Raw genomic sequence first — 21,482 nt, 5'->3', positions numbered from 1 at the left:
ATATATGTCACTATTCGATTTTGTAGAACAAAATATTGGTCTTTTTGGCAGATATATCCAATTATAAACCGATCTAATTCATATTAAGGTCGGATATCGTGAGGCTCAGAAAAACTCATTGTTTCAAATTTCAGCGAAATTAGCTAATAAATAAAGCTTTTATGGGCTTCAGAGTGATTACAACAAACGGACGGACATACAAACGAACATCGTTAAATCGTCTTAAAATTTTACGACGATCCGAATTTTACGACGATCGGAAATTGATATTTCAATGTGTTGCAAACGGAATAACTAAATGAATATACCCCCTATCCTATGGTGGTGGGTATTAAAAATTGTCAAACATTTGTTTTCTTTCAATGAAGCAGAAAAAAATATCGGATGCTTTGCATGTCACCGTGTTACACAAAGCAAACCCAAAATTTCGCTTAGGATATGACAATACATTTCTGATGACAACGAGAATTTCGTTTGAGGTAGGTGCCGCTCTTAAAAGCAAAATAACAGTTACAAGTCGCTGCATCATTACATATTTCGCTTAATATAATTGTATATGCAAAGTGTGATTTTTTAAGAGCTATTGGAGAGTTTTTCAAAGAACAAAAATAAACACATAAAATTCAGAAAAGCACGAAATCTTTATTGGAATCAATCGTACGGTCCATATAATTTAATGTTTGAAGACTATTTCATGCAAATGTGACCGTGACTGCGCCTCAAATGGTCCATCCGCTTAGTTCAATTTTGGGATACTCTTTCCAACATTTCGGCCGGTATCTCGCGAATAAATGCTTCAATGTTGTCTTCCAATGCGTCAGTTGCAGCGGGCCCTGCAAAAAATTGTCTAAAGGCGTTAAATCGCACTATCTAGGCGACCAATTGACCGGTCCCGAACGAGAAATAAAATGTTCACCGAACTCGCCTCTCAATAGTTCCATTGTTACCCGTGTTGTGTGATATGTGGCACCGTCTTGTTGAAACAACATGTCATGCAAGTCAAGCTCTTGCATTTGAGGCAAAGATAATTTGGATATCATCTCACGATAGCGCTTACCATTCACAGTTACGTTACAATTCGCATTATCTTTGAAGAAGTACGGTCCAATGATACCGCCAGCCCACAAGCCACACCAAACTGTGACTCATCTGGATGCATTGGTAGCTCTTGCAATGCTTCTGGCTGATCTTCGCTCCAAAATAACGTACCCATTGATCCAAAAATAAGCTTCGTCGCTGAACACAATGAACGCGCGATGAACTTTCTTAACAGAGCACGCATTTTGATAATAAAATTCAATAATTTGCAAGCGTTGTTCGTTTGTAAGACGATTCAAGGTTAACTTATAGACCAAACTGAAGATGTTTTACTGTGAAATAAAACATGAAACGTGCAAAAGCTGTTTAAACCAGTGTTGCCAAAAATATTATAGCTAAAAGATTACCCTTTATATATTTACTAAAATTATATCTATGCTTTCAAAACAACGTTTTATTCTTTCAGCAAATGCTCTAATCTCGCTTGGGCGTTTAAAAGTTTGAAACTATTTCTTTCAACCGCTAACAAATGTAATTTTAAGTTTTATGGATTAAGTTTGCTGGTGTCTGCAAATTTATTTCTCTGGATGTAAAAACTAACGTACAAAAAGCTACGGTGGATTAAGCTACACTCAACCAAATTTGTTATTCAAAACAGCAAAAATGTTTGCTAAAACAGCAGTTTTTGTCTGTTGAAAATGGGAAAGCAGACATTGCTGCTGTTTCAGCAAACATAGGGCTGCTGTATTAGCAAACATTTCGGTGAGCTTAATCAGCAAACAAAATCTGCTGTTTAAAGTACAAAAATCTGATGAAAAAAATGTTATGCTATATTTTATGTTTTTCTGTTACTTTTTTTTGATTACTTTGGGTATTTTTATACCCACCACCGAAGGATGGCGGTATATTCATGTTGTCATTCCGTTTGCAACACCGTAAAAATCTAAGACAATCTATCCATGTCCGTCCGTCTGTCTGTTGAAATCACGCTACAGTCTTTAAAAATAGAGATATTGAGCTGAAACTTTGCACAGATTCTTTTTTGTCCATAAGCAGGTTAAGTTCGAAGATGGGCTATAAAGGACTATATCTTGATATAGCCCCCATATAGATCGATCCGCCGATTTAGGATCTTAGGCCCATAAAAGTCACATTTATTATTCGATTTTGCTAAAGTTTAGACCATAAAAGGCGGATTGATTGTTTGATTTTGTCAAAATTTGGTAGAGTGAGTTATGTTAGGCCCTTCGACATCCTTCTTCAATTTGGCCCAGATGGGTTCGGATTTGGATATAGCTGCCATATAGACCGATCTCTCGATTTAAGAGTTTGGACCCATAAAAGGCGCATTTATTGTCCCATGTCGCCGAAATTTGGGACAGTGACTTATGTTGGGCTTTTCGACATCTGTTTCGTATATTGTTCAGATCGGTCTATATTTCGATAAGGCTACCAAAAAGACCAATATTTTGTTCTACAAAATAGAACAAAGACTTGTACTTATTAGACCACTAAATATCAATGTCGAATTTGGTCCAAATCGGACCATATTTCGATATACATAGCTGCTATCTGGGCATAAATTAAGCATTTTTTACCGGATTATGCCGAAAGGTGGTTTACATATATACCCGAGGTGGTGGGTGTCCAAAGTTCGGCACGGGTGAACTTAACGCCTTTTTATTATTTTTTTGTATTATATTTTTTTAAAATTTTTGTTGGAAAAATTATTTTAATTTATGGAATATTACTGTAAAGAAGCTACCTGAACCATCCATTGGTATACATTTCGAAATGTGGATGAGCTCGCTCGCATTTTTTGTTATTGCTCTACTTATGTGTATATGACATGGGCATGGGCTTTTGTATCTAAATTAAAAAAAAAAGAATGTGGAAAGTGGTGATTATAAAGATCCACTGAGACACACATTTACTTTTGTATTTAATTTTTTCTTCACACATTCCCTTCATAATGAGGCAGCAGTAATTTTCAGCAAACGGCAGACTTTTCAGCGGTAAGACTGCTGCTCTGAAATTGCAGAAGTACTGCTGTAATATCATAACTACTGCTACAATAGCAGCAGAATTAACTACTAATATTCAGCAGGCAGTGTTTGCTATGTTCAGCAAACTTTTTTCTATGACTGTATGATGATAATGACCTCAGTGATATGAGCTCCTTCATGGGAAATATTTATTTTTGCAATGTTCTGCTTAAACACTGTTTCTTCTATTCTGATTTCAGTTTCATTCGGCAATCGTTTTGGATACTCTGAACCAAACCAAAGACGTTGGGCCAGGCGCCATGGGCATTGTGCTGGCAAAACGCAATCACCAATTGCACTCCACATTTCAAAGGTAAATATGTTTGGAATGGGAAAAATCTGATACCACTTTTGATGTTTCCTTTTGACAGACAATACCTTTGCATATGCCTGCTGTCGATATGATTGGCTATCACAATTTGTTACCTTATCCTCTGACTATGGTAAATAATGGACACACGGGTAGGTAAACAATTGCTTAATGTAAAATCAAAAAAACATACTTTAAGATCTGCTTTGCTTACATCTCAAATTAGAATTGTATGGAACTGCATTAAAAGTTTAAGATGTTCAGTGATTGTCAGTTCCTACTTTGCATTGTAGTGCTGTATTCTTATGTTTGACTTCTTATCTAATCCCTGTAGTATCAATTTCCATTCCCAAATTGGATGATGCGGCAAAGGAAAACGGTGAATTTATGCCCTACATACGTGGAGCCAAGCTACCGGGCGAATTTGAGGTGGAGAGCATACATTTCCACTGGGGCGATAAGAACAATCGTGGCGCAGAGCATGTCGTCAATGATATTCGTTACACCATGGAGATGCACATTGTGCATCGCAACAAGAAGTACAAAACTTTGGCCGAAGCCTTGGACTATGCAGATGGAGGGGCCGTTCTGGGTTTCTTTTTCAATGTAAGTGCAATTTTGATCATAGGAAAAAGGATATGATGAGTAATGGTAGGAGTGTTGCATATGCATGAGTTTGATAAGATTTAACGAGATATCCTTCGTAACCGTTGTTGGCCTTGGAATTCAGGTGGTCGGTCCAATGAGTTTGTGGGAATTAACAATAACAATTCGTTTGTTTAAGGCCTTTTCGCAGATTTGGCGAACTTTTCTTAGCTATAAGAAATAACTGCACATGCACAAAAGTGGAAATAAGTCCAACAACTTTTCATGTAAGGTACAAATTTACCTTACATTCGTAGAAAAGGAAATAATAAAGGTTGGTCTAATAAAATTATGTCTTTTATACGCCGAAGAACTTTAACCTGTACATTGGTACACAAGAACAGGAAACAAGTAAGAGCGTGCTAAGTTCGGCCGGGCCAAATCTTATATACCCGCATTTGTCGAGTTTTATGCGCGGTATCTCTTTTTAAGCAAGCAAAGAATATTGAATTAGAACTGTTATGCTATTGGAACCATATATCAAGTTATAGTCCGATTCGGACTATAAATGAATGCTGAACATTGTAGAAGTCATCGTGTAATATTTCAGTTTATTCTGATAAGAATTGCGCCTTGTAGGGGCTCAAGAAGCAAAATCGGGAGATAGGTTTATGTGGTAGCTGTATAAAGCTATTGATCGATTCAGACCATATAAGACACGTATGTTGAAGGTTATGAGAGAAGCCTTTGTACAAAATTTCTTCCAAATCGGATAAGAATAATTGAAAATAGTCTAAAAGCGTTAAATCGCAAGATCTAGGTGGTCAATTGGCCGGTCCCGAACGTGAAATAAAATGTTCACCTAACTTGCCTCTCTATAAGTACATGTTACGCGTGCTGTGTGGCATGTGCCGCCGTCTTTTTGAAACCACATGTGCTGCAAGTCAATAATTTTGGGCAATAAAAAGTTTAATATCATCTCACGATAGCGCTCACCATTCACAGTTAAGTTACGATTCGCATCTTCTTTGAAGAAGTACAGTCCAATGATGCCACCAGCCATTAAACCACCCGAAACTGTGACTTTTCTGGATGCATTGGTAGCTCTTGCAATGCTTCTGGCTCATCTTCACTCCAAAATCGAAACTTTTGCTTACTTACGTACCCATTGAGCCAAAAATGATCTTCGCCGTAAAATGGAAGAAGCGCGCGATGAACTTTCTGAATGGGGCACTAATTTTGATAATGAAATTCAAAAATTTGCAAGCGTTTTCGTTTGTAAGACGATTCATGTTTAAATTATAGACCAAACTGAAGATGTTTGACAGTGAAACCAAATACGAAATGTGCGTAATCTGTTTAAACCAGGTTTGGCAAAAAGATAATCGCTAAAAAATCACCGTTTATATGTAACTTAACAAAAAAATTATACTTCACTGTGAAATTTCGGTTGCAAAAATAAACAATAGTAAGAAAAAATAAACAATAGTGAAGATTCAATCTCGTCACTTGGACTTTAGGATTTTATGTGAAGTTCGAAGAAACATTTTTGGAAAGGCATTTAAGACTCAAAGTTATTGTGTTTGAATTATAACTACATCTGTTTATTGTTTACTTATACAGAGGGGTAATCTGGTTATCTTATTTTTAAACGCTCTAGCATGAAAAGGGGTGCTCTAATACTGGTGTTAGACACAGTAGAGTGCAAATCATATTTAAAGTGGAGCAAGTCCGTCTAGATCCATCTGTCTGTAGAAATCATTCTTACTTTTTACCGTGTGATGCTACACGCAAAAAATAAAACGTCTGGGGGATTTTTACGATAAATAAAATACTTATACTACGAAGTTTTTCTTTTATTGAAACTGAGCGTATAGACCAGTGATGGGCAAAAATACTCACACTATTCCATATTACGGTATACGTATGCAAGAAAATAATCACAAGCAATTGTATGGGCTTACACACAATCTCATTTGCGTGCTCTTCGCTGATATAGACACATTCTCACTCATTTTTATACCCACCACCGAAGGATGGGGGTATATTCAATTTGTCATTCCATTTGCAACACATCGAAATATCCATTTCCGACCCTATAAAGTATATATATTCTTGATCAGCGTAAAAATCTAAGACGATCTAGCCATGTCCGTCCGTCTGTCCGTCTGTCCGTCTGTCTGTTGAAATCACGCTACAGTCTTCAAAAATAGAGATATTGAGCTGAAATTTTGCACAGATTCTTTTTTTGTCCATAAGCAGGTTAAGTTTGAAGATGGGCTATATCGGACTATATCTTGATATAGCCCCCATATAGACCGATCCGTCGATTTAGGGTCTTAGGCCCATAAAAGCCACATTTATTATCCGTTTTTGTTGAAATTTGGGACAGTGAGTTGTGTTAGGCCCTTCAACATCCTTTGTCAATTTGGCTCAGATCGGTCCAGATTTGGATATAGCTGCCATATAGACCGATCCTCAGGTTAAGGGTCTAAGGCCCATAAAAGCCACATTTATGGTCCGATTTCGCTGAAATTTGGGACAGTGAGTTGGCCCATTGACATGTTTCTTTAATTTGGTCCAGATCGGTTCAGATTTGGATATAGCTGCCATATAGACCGATCCTCCGGTTTATGGTTTTAGGCCCACAAAAGCCACATTTATTATCCGATTTTGATGAAATTCGGGGCAGTGAATTGTGTAAGGCCCATCGACATCCTTCGTTAATTTGGCTCAGATCGGTCCAGATTTGGATATAGCTGCCATATAGATCGATCCTCCGATTTATGGTGTAAGGCCCATAATAGCCACATTCATTATCCGATTTTGCTGAAATTTGGGACAGTGAGATGTGTTAGGCCCTTTGACATATTTCTTCAATTTGGTCCAGATCGGTTCAAATTTGGATATAGCTGCCATATAGACCGATTTCTTGATTTATGGTTTTGGGCCCATAAAATGCTCATTTATTGTCCGATGTCCCCGAAATTTGGATCAGTGAGTTAAGTTAAGCCCCTTGACATACTTCTGCAATATCGCACAGATCGGTCCAAAATTGGATATAGCTGCCATATAGACCGATATCTAGGTTTTAGGTTTTGGGGCCATTAAAGACGCATTTATTGTCCGATGTCGCTGAAATTTGAGACAGTGAGTTTGGTTAGGCTCTTCGACGTCCTTCTTCAATTTTGCGCAGATCGGTCCAGATTTGAATATAGCTGCCATATAGACCGATCTCTGGATTTAAGGTTTAGGGCCCATAAAAGAGGCATTTATTGTCCGATTTCGCCGAAATTTGGGACAGTGCTTAGCGTTAGGCTCTTCGACATGTTTCTGCAACTTGGCCCAAATCGGTCCAGATTTGGATATAGCTGCCATGTAGACCGATATCTCGATTTAAAGTCTTGGCCCCATAAAAGGCGCATTTATAATCCGATTTCACTGAAATTTGACACAGTGACTTATGTTCGGCTTTTCGACATCCGTGTCCTATATAGTTCAGATCGGTATGAGGTATATGAGTATAAGGTATGAAATTTTCACCGAATTTTGATGAAAGGTGGTTTACATATATACCCGAGGTGGTGGGTATCCAAAGTTCGGCCCGGCCGAACTTAACGCCTTTTTACTTGTTTTTTCTTTATTACAACCTCTCGGTCGAGTGCGAATGGTGAACTCGGAAATTGACAATTTTTATAATACGCCCTAGACATAAAAATGTTGGTATGTCCAATGACAATAATCATTAGAGCAACAGACAAATGTCGACAGGTACAAGAAAACACAACAATAAGCCACATTCATTTTTGGAATATCCATCCCAAATTAGGTATTTAAATGTGCGACAACAGAAACTACCAAATGTATTTGTTTGTTTTATTTATAGCGTAACGAATAGAGCAGATTATAACAAAACCAAAATGGAGTATTGTGAAATTGGAAGGCTCTTAATATAATTGGGAATTATAACATCGAAATAAATCTGAATAAACTCTGAAAGATTTGAGATCTGCTTATGATTTGTAAAAATTTGAGTTTGAATTATTTTGCAACATTAAATTAAACTTGGCATCCTCTTCAATATGCACAATCTATTTTGAAATCACAAATTCTTGCAAGAATTCAACCAAACAAACCATGTACTTAAATCGAAAACAAAGTCCAACGTTTTTCACATAAGAAGTTTACTTATCGAAAATATTCTTTATGTGAAACGAATTATTTTTTTTGCGTGTAGCTGATCGACGTTATAAACAAATGCTTCTTAATGATGCAATTTTCCCGATCTAGTGAAAATTTTGATCAAATACTTTTGTTATGAGGCGGATCTGAGCCATTCTGTCCGGAGTCGGAGTCGAAAATATTATCATTTGTCCGGAACAAAGTAGCAAAAAATGTTTTAAAACCAAAACTAAATTTTAAAAATTTTTTTAAATAAAAAAACGAAATGTTAGTTTTATAGTAGACTGATGTATTCAATTTTGCAGTTTTTAAATTCAAGCTCGTAGTCTTTTGTTTTTCATTTAAATTATTTATTGATATTTCGTGCATGAAAATCATGTTTTGTTTTTCATTTGGATACATCATAACTTGAAAATGCAATCCATTGATAAGTAAATTAAATAAAGCTAGTAAAAGCATGCTGAATTCGGTAGGACTGAGTCTTATATATCCTCCACCATTGATCGCATTTGTCAAGCTTTTGACCGGTATCTCTTTATAGGTAAACAAAGGATAATGGATAAAAACTGCCATGCTATTGGAGCCATATCAGGCTATAGACTGGTTCGGACCATACTTTGTTTGGATTTTGAAGGCCATAGTAGAAGTCTTTGTTCAAAATCGGATAAGAACTGCGCCTTCTATAGGCTTAAGAAGTATAATCGGAAATCGGTTTATATGGGAGCTATATCAGGTTATAAACCGATTTATACCTTAATTAGCATAGTTGTTTGAGAGACAAAACGGAGCACTTTATTTAAAATTTCAGCCAGATCTGATAAAAATTCTGTGCTCTAGAGATTAAAGTAGTCAAGACCCCAGATCGGTTTATATGGCAGCTATATCAGGTTATGAACATAATTTTGTGCAAAAATTCAAGCGCCTGCCTTTACTTCTTCTAAAGTTTGCGTGCTTTCGACAGACGGGCGGACATGTCTAGATCGGCTTAAAATGTCATGACGATAAAGAATGTATGGTTGCCCAAAAAGTAATTGCGGATTTTTTAAATGAAAGTAAATGCATTTTTAATAAAACTTAGAATGAACTTTAATCAAATATATAATTGCCATTTTGTTCGATAACTTCTGGCCTTTATCTGCAAAAAACTGAACAAAGTGCGATTTTAAAGCGTCATCATTGCCGAAAGTTTTCCATTTAAGGAGTTCTGCAAATATCGAAATAAATGGTAGTCTGATGGTGCAAGGTCAGGGCTATATGGTAGATGCATCAAAAGTTCCCAGCCAAGCGCACTCAGTTTTTGGCGAGTGACCAAAGATGTGTGCGGTCTAGCGTTGTCCTGGTGGAATATGACACCTTTACGATTGACCAATTCTGGTCGCTTCTCCTTGATGGCTGTATTCAATTTGTCCAATTGTTGACAGTAAACATCCGAATTAATCGTTTGGTTCCTTGGAAGCAGCTCAAAATATACCACACCCTTCCAATCCCACCAAACAGACAGCATAACTTTCTTTTGGTGGATATCAGCCTTTGAAGTGGTTTGAGTTGGTTCACCATGCTTGGACCATGATCGTTTTCGACTAACGTTGTTGTAAACAATCAATTTTTCATCTCCAGTTATGATTCGTTTTAAAAACGGATCGAATTCATTGCGTTTAAGGTGCATATCACAAGCATTGATTCGGTTTGTTAAATGAATTTCTTTCAATACATGTGGTACCCAAATATTAAGCTTTTTCACCAGTCCAAGACTTTTTATGTGATAATGAACGGTTGATTTTGGTATATTTAACTTCTCTCCTATCTCACGCTCAGTTACATGACGATCCAATTCGATTAATGCTTTGATTTGGTCATCATCAACTTCATTTGGCCGACCGAAAAATCCGCAATTACTTTTTGGGCAACCTATATACTTTATTTATGGTCTTGGACGAATATTTCGAGGTGTTACAAACGGAATGATGAAACTAGGTGGAGGGTATAGAAATAGAAAGATCCCAAGCTTAAATTGAACAAGTAAAAGCGTGCTAAGTTCGGCCGGGCCGAATCTTATATACCCTCCACCATGGAGCGCATTTGTCAGTTCTTTTCCCGGCATCTCTTCTTAGGCAAAAAATGATATAAGAAAAGAAAGAAAGAAAAAACCTGCTATTAGAGCGATATCAAGATATGATCCGGTTTAGACCACAATTAAATTATATGTTGGAGACCTGTGTAAAATGTCAGCCAATTCGAATAAGAATTGCGCCCTTTGGGGGCTCAAAAAGTAAAATAGAGAGATCGATTTATATGGGAGCTGTATCGGGCTATAGACCGATTCAGACCATAATAAACACGTATGTTGATGGTCATGAGAGGATCCGTCGTACAAAATTTCAGGCAAATCATCAGAATTTCGCTCTCTAGAGGCCCAAGAAGTCAAGACCCAATATAGGTTTATATGGCAGCTACATCAGGTTATGGACAAAACACGTGGTGCAAAATTTCATTCTAATCGGATAAGAATTGCGCACTCTAGAGCCTTAAGAAGTCAAGACCCAAGATCGGTTTATATGACAGCTATACCAGGTAATGGCCCGAATTGAACCATACTTAGCACAGTTGTTAGAAGTGATACTAAAACACTATTTGCAAAATTTGAGTCTAGTCGGATGAGAATTGCGCCCTCTAGAGGCTCAAGAAGTCAAGACCCAATATCGGTTTATATGACAGCTATATCAGGTTATAGACCGATTTGAACCACACTTGGCACAGTTATTGGATATCATAACAAAACACGTAATGCAAAATTTCATTCCAATCGGATAAGAATTGCGCACTCTAGAGGCTCAAGAAGTCAAGACCCAAGATCGGTTTATATTGCAGCTATATCAGGTTATGAACCGATGTGAACCATACTTGGCACAGTTATTGGATAACGAAGCATAACACGTCGTGCAAAATTTCATTCAAATCGGATAAGAATTGCGCACGCTAGAGGCTCAAGAAGTCAAGACCCAAGATCGGTTTATATGACAGCTATATCAGGTTATGGACCGATTTGAACCATACTTGGCACAGTTGTTGGATATAGTAACGAAACACGTCGTGCAAAATTTCATTCCAATCGGATAAGAATTGCGCACTCTAGAGGCTCAGGAAGTCAAGACCCAAGATCGGTTTATATGGCAGGTATATCAGGTTATGTACCGATTTGAACTATACTTGGCACAGTTGTTGGATATCATAACAAAACACGTCGTGCAAAATTTCATTCCAATCGGATAAGAATTGCGCACTCTAGAGGCTCAAGAAGTCAAGACCCAAGATCGGTTTATATGGCAGCTATATCAGGTTATGGACCGATTTGAACCATACTCGGCACAGTTGTTGAATGTCATAACAAAACACGTCGTGCAAAATTTCATTCCAATCGGATAAGAATAGCGCCCTCTAGAGGCTCAAGAAGTCAAAACCCAAGATCGGTTTATATGGCAGCTATATCAAAACATGGACCGATATGGCCCATTTACAATACCAACCGACCTACACCAATAAGAAGTATTTGTGCAAAATTTCAAGCGGCTGGCTTTACTCCTTCGGAAGTTAGCGTGCTTTCGACAGACAGACGGACGGACGGACGGACGGACGGACGGACGGACGGACGGACGGACGGACAGACGGACGGACATGGCTAGATCGACATAAAATTTCACGACGATCAAGAATATATATACTTTATAGGGTCTCAGACGAATATTTCGAGTAGTTACAAACAGAATGACGAAATTAGTATACCCCCCATCTTATGGTGGAGGGTATAAAAAAACCAAAATTAAACAAGTAAGAGAGTGTTAAGTTCGGCCGGACGCAGTGTCTCTTTTAAGGCAAACAAAGAATAATGAATAAGGACTGTTATGCTATTGGAGCTATATCAAGTTATAGTCCGATTCAGATCATAAATGAATTGAATGCTGAACATTGTAGTAATTGTGTAATATTTCAGTCCATTCGGATAAGAATCGGGCCCCTCAAGAAGCAAAATGGGGAGATCGGTTTATATGGGAGCTGTATCAAGTTATAGATCGATTCAGGCCGTTGTACAAAATTTGTGTTAAATCGGAGGAGAATTGCGCCCTCTAGAGGCTCATGAAATCAAAACCCAAGATCGGTTTATATTGCGGCTATATCAAAATATGGGCCGATTTGATCCATTTAAAATCCCAACCGACCTACATTGATAAAAAGTATTTGTGCAAAGTTTCAAGCGGCTAGCTTTACTTCTTCGAAAGTAAGCGTGCTTTCGACAGACAGAGGGACGGACGGACATGGCTAGATCGATTTAAAATAACATGACGATCAAGAATATATATATTTTATGGGGTCTCAGACGCGTATTTCGAAGGGTTACAAACAGAATGACGAAATTAGTATACCCTCATCCTATGGGGGAGGGTATAATAAATTATTGACGATAAGCATACTAAATACTTATGAAAGCACGTACGGTTTAAGTGCATCGATGAACTTAATTTAATTTTTGGCGATTAAGCTCCATCAGGGATCAGTGTTTATCGATGGCATGGTGAATTCAATCGAGGTCGTAGTTCACCCCAAGACGAATTTTGTGAAGGTTGTCCAAAATCCGTTGTCGATCCAAAAATCATTGATGCTGTGCGCCAACTGATATTGCAAGATCGTCATGTGTCCTATCATGAGATTGAGACAGCCGTAGGCATTAGTGGAACCAGCATACATTCAATATTGAATGACCATTAGACCGTCAGAAAAATTTGTTCGCGTTGGTTCCCACACAATTTGTCAATCGCTCAAAAAAGGCTCGTGTCAATTGGTCGAAAATATGCTCAAAAAATACGTCTATGACATCGCGACGAACCCGAAAGTAAATAGCAGTCGACTGTATGGGTGTTTCAAGATGAGCCAAATTCCACAAACGTTGCTCGCGAACGAAACACTTCCAAGCAAATTATCGCCTGTTTTTTCGGAAACACTGTACATTTTCCAATTGTACCACTAGAACAACGTAGAACAGTCAATTCCGAGTGGTGCACAACAATTTGTTTGCCAGTTGGCTTCCAAGAAATCAGAAAAACCAACCGCCGAAAACAGATCACTCTTCACCATGCCAATGCGAGCTCTCACACATCGGCTCAAACAACTGCATTTTGAGCACTAAAAACATTTGTTAAGTCATCCGTTGTATAGTCCTGACTTGGCACCGAATGACTTATTTTTATTCCCGTACGTAAAAAATAAAATTAGAGGTCGACGTATTTCGACAACTGAAGAAGCAGAATGCATGTTTTGGAGATACCGCAATCAGAGTGGCAAAAGTGCTTCGACAATTGGTTCACACGCATGCAAAAGTGTATAGATCTTAATGGGGAATATTTTGGAAAACAATAAACCGATTTTCGATGATTAATATTTATTTTTGTACGCTTGTGTATGTCACTTAAATCCCAAAAACCGCAGTGTAAACGGACAGGTTTTGGATTTTTGATTTAGGAGTGGATAACTGCTGAAAAATTTTTCGGAAGTCCTCGCCACTATTCGAAAAGGATGGGTCTTTTATGGGAAAATTCAAAAATTCTTTTAAGCACAAACTGTTGTGTTAAGTTTTTATACCCACCACTGAAGGATGGGGGTATATTTATCTTGTCATTTCGTTTGCAACACATCGAAATGTCCATTTCCAACCTTATAAAGCATGTATATTCTTGATCCGCGTAAAAATCTAAGACGATCTAGACATGTCCGTCTGTCTGTCCATCTGTCTGTTGCAATCACGCTACAGTCTTTAAAAATAGAGATATTGAGCTCAAACTTTGCACAGATTCTTTTTTTTTTTGTCCTTAATCAGGTTAGATTCAAAGATATAGCCCCCATACCGATTTAAGGTCTTGCGCCCATAAAAGGCGCAGTTATTGTCCGATTTTGCCAAACTTTGGGACAGTGAGTTGTGTTAGACCCTTCGAAACACTTCTTCAATTTTGCCCAGATAGGTCCAGATTTGGATATAGCTGCCATATAAACCGATCTCTTGATTTAAGGGAGTGGGCCCATAAAAAGCGAATTTATTGTCCGATGTAGCCGAAATTTGGGACAGTGAGTTGTGTTGGGCCCTTCGACATTCTTCTTTAATTGGGCTCAGATCGGTCCGGATTTGGATATAGCTGCCATATAGACCGATCTCTCGATTTAAGGTCTTGCGCCATAAAAGGCTCAGTTATTGTCCGATTTTGCCAAATTATACATTTGATTTTTTCACTTGTGACCCTTCATAGCTTTTTGCTTGGCAAATAGCACAAGTGATCATATTTTCATTAGATAACGCTAAGCACTTTCTATTAAAAAAATAAATAAAAATTATGTGAATCTGTTCGGAAGTTTAAAATTAATTACGTCCTTTTGTGGACGTAACGTAAACAGGTGAATGATAGCCAACTTTGACACCCTGTATAAGAGATACGGGCTAATAACAACTTTTTGCTGAAATCCTTTTTGCTCCTATACATATATCCAGCACAGTTTGTACTGATCTGATCAATTGACGAAATATTCTGATAGCAATCTGGTCCATATATGGGGCATTCCTTTTTAAATGGGGCATTCCCTATTAAAAAGCAAACAATTTAAAGACTCATAGCGGGATTCACAAAATTGAATCCAGCTTTAAAGCAGGTTTATTTGACAGTTCTATACAGGAAATCTGTCAAATAAACCTACTTTAAAGCTGCAGTAAGTTTTGTGAATATATGCCACAAGGTCCAATGTATTTTTGGATAAATTCTACAAATTCAGTTGTTACATACATATATACCAACAAAAAAAAAAAATACTGCTGTTCCTTTTTGTAATAGATTTAATTTTTTTTTCCATGACCTCATCAACAGTTGGACGAAGATGATGACAATGGCTTGTTAACAATAGCCCGTCATTTGCATTTGATTCCGGATGCTAATAATGAGATTGCCTTGAATGTGACATTTTCACTAGGCTCACTTATCCATAGTGTCGATATTGATAAATTCTACACATACAAAGGTAAGTGAATATCCTAACTAAATGCCTATTCCAGGGAGGACATTTCACGGTAGAGTTAAGACAACCTCATATCTCTGTACCATATTTTGATGAGCTTTTATTTAAGATCAGATTAAATTTTACATATAAGGTGATTTGCAAAAGAAGCATCGCGCCCAAAATGATTTAAAATATGTCCAAAAATGTTATTTGAAAGTGGTTTGTGCGTGACCTTTTTTAATATTTTTAATGGAATAAGTGTTATGTTAGTGTTTAATAGACAAAGAAATAATTTTTGAGAAAAACAAAAAATCATCGCTCTAATGAACAAGGTCCCAAATTGACTTTCCGTGTAGTAAGGGAAGTGTAAGCAAGGACAATGTTTACAGTAGGGTAATGACTTTTTCAGTTTTATTCTCAAAAATTATTTCCTATTGCACAAATGAATGAACTTTTGCCTTCTAAAGACTTACTTTACTTTAATTGGCTATGACATAACATTTGTTGCACTAGAGGAACGTAGAAAAGCGTTCCAAACGCCTCGGTCTTCTGCGCTCATTCTTAAATCTCTGACACCACCACTTGATCTTTCCATCGGGGTTTTGGTCTTCTCGGTTTTCGTGTACTACCGTGTTTGCCTTTAAAAGACTTCTTTGCTGGAGCTTCTTCATCCATTCTGACACTATGACCTAGCCAACGCAGCAGTTGTATTTTGATACGTGTAACTATGCTATCGTCGTCATACAGCTCGTGGTTCATACATCGCCTATATTCTCCATTAACGCAAACTGGTCCATATATTTTACGAAGTATCTTTCTCTCAAATACTCCAAGCACTGCCTCATCTGCTTTCACAAGTACCGATGCCTCAGAACCATATAACGACACGGGTAGTATCAGTGTCTTGTATAGTGTAAATCTTAAACTGCTTACTTAGTCCAAAGTAGCATCTGTTTGTCAGTATTATTCTTCGCTTAATCTCAAAACTGGTGTCATTCGTTTCGGTTACTGCGGTGCCGAGGTAGAAAAAGTTGTGGTCTTAACTTCCTCCATTTTCTTTATCTGCTCGGTTGTACAAGGCGTTTTGGGAGATGAAACCATCCATTTCGTCTTATCTCCATTTACTGATTTTCACTGACTCTCTTTCGATTCTTTCAAAGGCTTCAGTTACTACTTCCGATGACCGACCTATGATGTCGATGTCGACGGCATAGGCGAGTAGCATGTGTTTTCTTGTGAGTAGTGTGTCATATCTATTCACATCTGCTTCTCGTATAATCTTCACCAGTAGGATATTAAAGAGATCACAGGATAGGCTGTCTCCTTGTCTGAAACCTCGTTTGGTATTAAATGGTTCGGAGAGATTCTTTCCTATTGTGGAACACATATTAGTGTACACGTACAAGTGTCATTTTGCAGAGTATTATTAATTTTGCAGGGATACCAAACTCAGACATTGCTTGAAATACCTTTGAACGTAAGGAGTATCGATGGCGGCTTTGTAGTCAACAAAGAGATGGTAGGTGTTGATTTGTCCTTCTCGGGTCTTTACCAGGATTTGGCGCAGTGTGAATATCTGGTCCAGGGTGGATTTACCAGGTCTAAAGGCACATTGATAGGGCCCAATTATCTCATTGACTTGTGATTTTAATCTTTCACACAGTAAGCTCGAGAGTACCTTGTATGCGAGACTTATTCCTCTATAGTTGGCACATTCCGTCTTGTCTCCTTTCTTGTGTACGGGACATAGTATGCTGAGATTTCAATCTTTGGGTATGCGTTCTTCTAGCCAGATTGCGCATATAAGCTGATACATACGCCTTATCAGCCTGTCGCCTCCGGTCTTAATTAGTTCAGCGGGTAACCCGTCGTCTCCTGCTGCCTAAATGTTCTTTAGTCGGGTCACTACCACTTGGACCTCATTCTGACTAGGAGGTAAACTATCTATACCATCATCAGGGATTGGTTCAGCGGTGTCCTCTTCGCGCCAACGTCGGACTCTAGCAGTTGGGTGAAATGTTCTTTCCATATCCTCAGCATGCTATCTGTGTCATATACCAGATTTCCTTCTTTGCCTCTGCAGGAGGATGTACCTGCACCAAAGCCATCGTTTTGATGTTTAATTCTTTTGTACAATTTCCGGACTTCATTCTGACTCCAGTTTACCTCAATTCGCTCAAACTCATGTCTTTCCATTTCCTTTCCCTTTTTGTGGAATAGACGTTCTCACTCCTTTTCTCCCGATACATCTCCTTCATCTGGCGCGTTGCTACTGATTGCAGGGTTGCTCTATATGCCGCATTCTTGCCTTCTGTAGCATCTCGACACTCTTGGTCGAATCATGGGTTTCTTGGAGGAGGCTTCCGGTACCTAAGTACGAATTACGCGGCATTTTCCATGGAGTGGGCAATAGTTCGCCATTATATTATCGGAACAAGGAGTGCTTTCATCAAGCAGTTGGATAGTTCGAGTGGAGTATGCCGTTGCCATCTGTTGTGTTTGCAGTTGCAATGTCTAGCTTCCGTGCAGTGTCAAATCGTACTTTCATCGCAAGTCATTGCCCTACTATAAACATTGTCATTGAGGAGAATCTAGTTAGAGGAGAAGTTTCTAATATTTCAAATTAAACTAAAAAGTGTGGTTAAATAGAAGTAACAAGTAAAAGCGTGCTAAGTTCGGCTGGGTCAAATCTTATATACCCTCCACCATGAGCTATATCCGGTTTTGGACTGATCCGGACCATACATATTTTGATGTTGGAGACCATAATAGATGCCGTTGTGCGGATAAGAATTGCGCCCTATAGGTGCTCAACCAATTAAGACCATACTTGACACAGTTGTTGGAAATCAAAATGAAATACCTCATGCAAAATTTTAATCAATTCGGATAAGAGATTGGTTTGTATGTCATAAAAATACTTATCGTGTAAAATTTCAACCAAATTAGGGAAGAATTGCGTATTCTAGAGGTCCCAGAAGTCAAATTGAAAGGTTGGTTGAAATGGGAGCTTTATCTGAACATTGCCCTATTTGATTCATTTACAATCATCACTATCCTACAGTGGCTCCGATATGTCTACATACCTTTTCAAAAATAGCAATTACGTAAACTGGCAGTAACGTAGTGCAGATAAGATCTTATCCCAAAAATGTAATCTAATTATAATGCTGGGAACCATGCTAATAATTTTAGCAAAAATAGATATTTGGCAGAAAAATATTTTCGTTCACAAAATTCAATTTATAAAACGGGTTTTTGAGTGGTGTGCATTGACTCTTGTGTACTACTTTATATAAGAATTATTTGCAAAATATTTTAAAGAAATCAAATCCATAAATGCTTGAGTCGGCTTATTGGGGCTCTTATTTGGTTATGGAAGCATGCAGGCTTTGATTTGTCTATTTTTGGTGAAGGGTACATAAAATAAAGCACGGGTGAACGTAAAGTATTTTTACAAGCGGTTGCAAGCGGTTGTACGTAGCGGTTTGACCCGATGAAGTACTTCATCGGCAAGGGCTGCCGCCTTAGTGTACAATACACTGCTACACCAACAACAACATTCTTGACTGGTTTGTGTTTTTATTACCACCACCAAAGAATGGGGGCATACAAATCCCGCCCTTCAGTCTGTAGGTCGTATACGTGTTTGGTTTTATCCGATTTGGTAGAATTATACACTCTTTCGGCCTGCGACACTGATGCCAAATATGCTCTGTTCCTGTGGTATTACAATGGACGAAAATGTCAAAGTGAGCCTGATTGCAGACTGCCACTAAAACCTAACCTAGATCCATAAATAGGTAGCGATCTATATTCAGAGTTCAATTCGTAAAGATAAGGCGCATTTATTGTCCGATGTCGCCGAAATTTGGGACAGTGTGTTCAGTTAAGCCCCTTGACATACTTCTGTAATATGGCACATATCAGTGCAAATTTGGATATGGCTGCCATATAGACCGATCGGATGTAGGTTTTGGGCCCATAAAAGGCGCATTTATTGTCCGATGTCGCTAAAATTTGAGACAGTGAGTTGTGTTAGGGTCTTTGACGCCCTTCTTCAATTTGGCCAAGATCGGTCCAAATTTGAATATAGCTGCCATATTGACCGATCTCTCGATTTAAGGTTTTGGCTCCATAAAAGGCGCATTTATTGTCCGATTTCGCCGAACTTTTAGACAGTTAGTTGTGTTAGCCCTTCGACATTTTTCTGCAACTTGGCCCAAATTGGTCCAGATTTGGATAGACCGATATCTCGATTTAAAGTCGTGACCCCATAAAAGGCACATTTATAATCCGATTTCACTGAAATTCGGCACAGTGACATATATTAGGATTTTCGACATTCGTGTCATATATGGGACATAAGGTATGCAATATTCACCGGATTTTGATGATAGGTGGTTTACGTATATACCCTAGGTGGTGGGTATCCAAAGTTCGGCCCGGCCGAATTTAACGCCTTTTTACTTGTTCAATATGATATCTTCAAAATAGCCGACTGAGTTAGTTTGTGAACATTTGTAGCATAATCCATAGTGGTTGGTATACCAGTTTCGTTCTGGTCAAGCAATGTTTTTTAGTTATCGAGTAATATATTTAGAGCAAATGCTACGGCATTTACAATGACTTAATTTATTGAGTGACGTTCGATGGGGTTTTTTCATGTTATGATTGATAACTGTTCCGTTTTAGGCCTTGAAATCGAGTAATACCGATAAAAGCATATACTAATGTTGTGTATACTCTTTCCTTTAAAAAAGAACATGCATTGTTTTTTTACCTTATCATAATTAGATCTTAAAATTTTTTGTTTTAATAAATCATTATATCTTTAAATGATACACATAATGCGAACTTATAAATTGATGTAATTTATTTTAAGGTTCTCTAACAACGCCACCATGTTCCGAGGCCATAACATGGGTTTTATATCCCGATCCTATACCCATCTCACCAAAACAGGTCAGCTTGACTGTCAATTAAAGATTATTGAACTTTGTTTAATTTTTTTTTCGTTTTGCAAATTTCAGATTTCACGCTTCCGTCAATTGGCTGATGTTCAGGATGGTGCTTTAGTGGACAATTATCGTCAGCTGCAGCCGCTGGGAAATCGTCGTATTTTCTGGCGTGTGGGCAACAGTCATCATACGCCGATAAGTGCATTGACATCAGAGGTTGATTATAATAAATGGGATTGGTTCAACTGAGTCTTTGCATGCGCTGCAAAATTCTTAAAAATTCGGATAATGCAACGAATAATTGGCCCTAAATTCTGTTGCCTTTATGGTTCATTAGAATATTAATATAGCAATCTTTAGTATGTAATGCATTTATTTATAACATTTATAATTGACATGTATACTGTGGATGCACTTGTGTTTACTCTGAAACGAAATTTCAATTTTTTTGAAATAAATAAAATCATTCCTGTTTCTACTATACAATATACCATCTCCTGCTTATTAAAATTGTACTGTCCATGGATGCCGAAGAAGTTGCTGTCTTTTAATAATAGGTAACAGAGCGTTATTATAGATGCTAGGTTTGTTCGCGTACTTTTTCAGTAAAATTTTGCAGGAGAGTAAGAAAAGTGTTTATCTATTTTGCTATTTTTTTGAATGAACCAGCTGATTTGCAAAGAATTGTGTATATCGGACCAAATTTACAAATAGCTGCCATATAGACCGATATGCCGATTTATGGTCTTAAGCCCGCAACAGGCGCATTTATTATCCTATTTCGTAACATTAAGCTTTATTAGGCCCATTGATCGTCCATATCAGGCCATATTTACATATTGCTGCCTTATAGAGCGATATTTCTATTTAAGGTCTTACGTCCATAACAAGCGCATTTATTACCCGATTTCACTGAAATTTATGACATTGAGTTGTATTAAGGCTTCCGAAATTTGTCCTGAATATGATCAAGATCGGGCTATATTAGGAGATACAGCCGGGGGCTTTTTTCAAAAAAATTTGCTTCGTCAATATAAGTTCTCTAAATTATGAATATACTAGCATATGCCCGGTCACTTTACTGCCCTCGCTGGTACACCCAATGTCAAGGTGTAACTGTATTGAAATTTTAAAAGCTTTAGCCTATCCGTAAAGAAAGAAAATTTTGAAGGTTTTAGAGCCTAAAGGTACCGAATTTAAAAAACAAATCTCTTGTAGGCCGATAAATACTCTCAAGGTGTAACTAAAGGGTGATTTTTTTGAGGTTAGGATTTTCATGCATTAGTATTTGACAGATCACGTGGGATTTCAGACATGGTGTCAAAGAGAAAG

The 21,482-nt window shown here is 37.8% G+C and overlaps 1 protein-coding gene across 1 annotated transcript in view; it reads left to right on the top strand.

Moving 5' to 3' along the window:
• The window catches only part of LOC106087921 (carbonic anhydrase 2), a 53,244-nt gene extending 32,606 nt beyond the window's left edge, over positions 1 to 20,638 (top strand). Inside the window, exons 2-7 of the mRNA XM_013253140.2 lie at positions 3,284 to 3,396; positions 3,455 to 3,545; positions 3,728 to 3,999; positions 15,060 to 15,210; positions 20,075 to 20,154; positions 20,223 to 20,638. Of these exons, the coding sequence (XP_013108594.2) occupies positions 3,284 to 3,396; positions 3,455 to 3,545; positions 3,728 to 3,999; positions 15,060 to 15,210; positions 20,075 to 20,154; positions 20,223 to 20,399 (884 nt within the window). The 3' untranslated portion in view covers positions 20,400 to 20,638. The remainder of the gene's footprint in view (positions 1 to 3,283; positions 3,397 to 3,454; positions 3,546 to 3,727; positions 4,000 to 15,059; positions 15,211 to 20,074; positions 20,155 to 20,222) is intronic.
• The last annotated feature ends 844 nt before the right edge of the window (positions 20,639 to 21,482 follow it).

This window comes from Stomoxys calcitrans, chromosome 2 (assembly GCF_963082655.1).
Source record: "Stomoxys calcitrans chromosome 2, idStoCalc2.1, whole genome shotgun sequence".
Lineage (NCBI taxonomy): Eukaryota > Metazoa > Arthropoda > Insecta > Diptera > Muscidae > Stomoxys > Stomoxys calcitrans.
The sequence above is the reverse complement of the archived record's forward strand: the minus strand, read 5'-3'. Positions and strand labels throughout refer to the sequence as shown.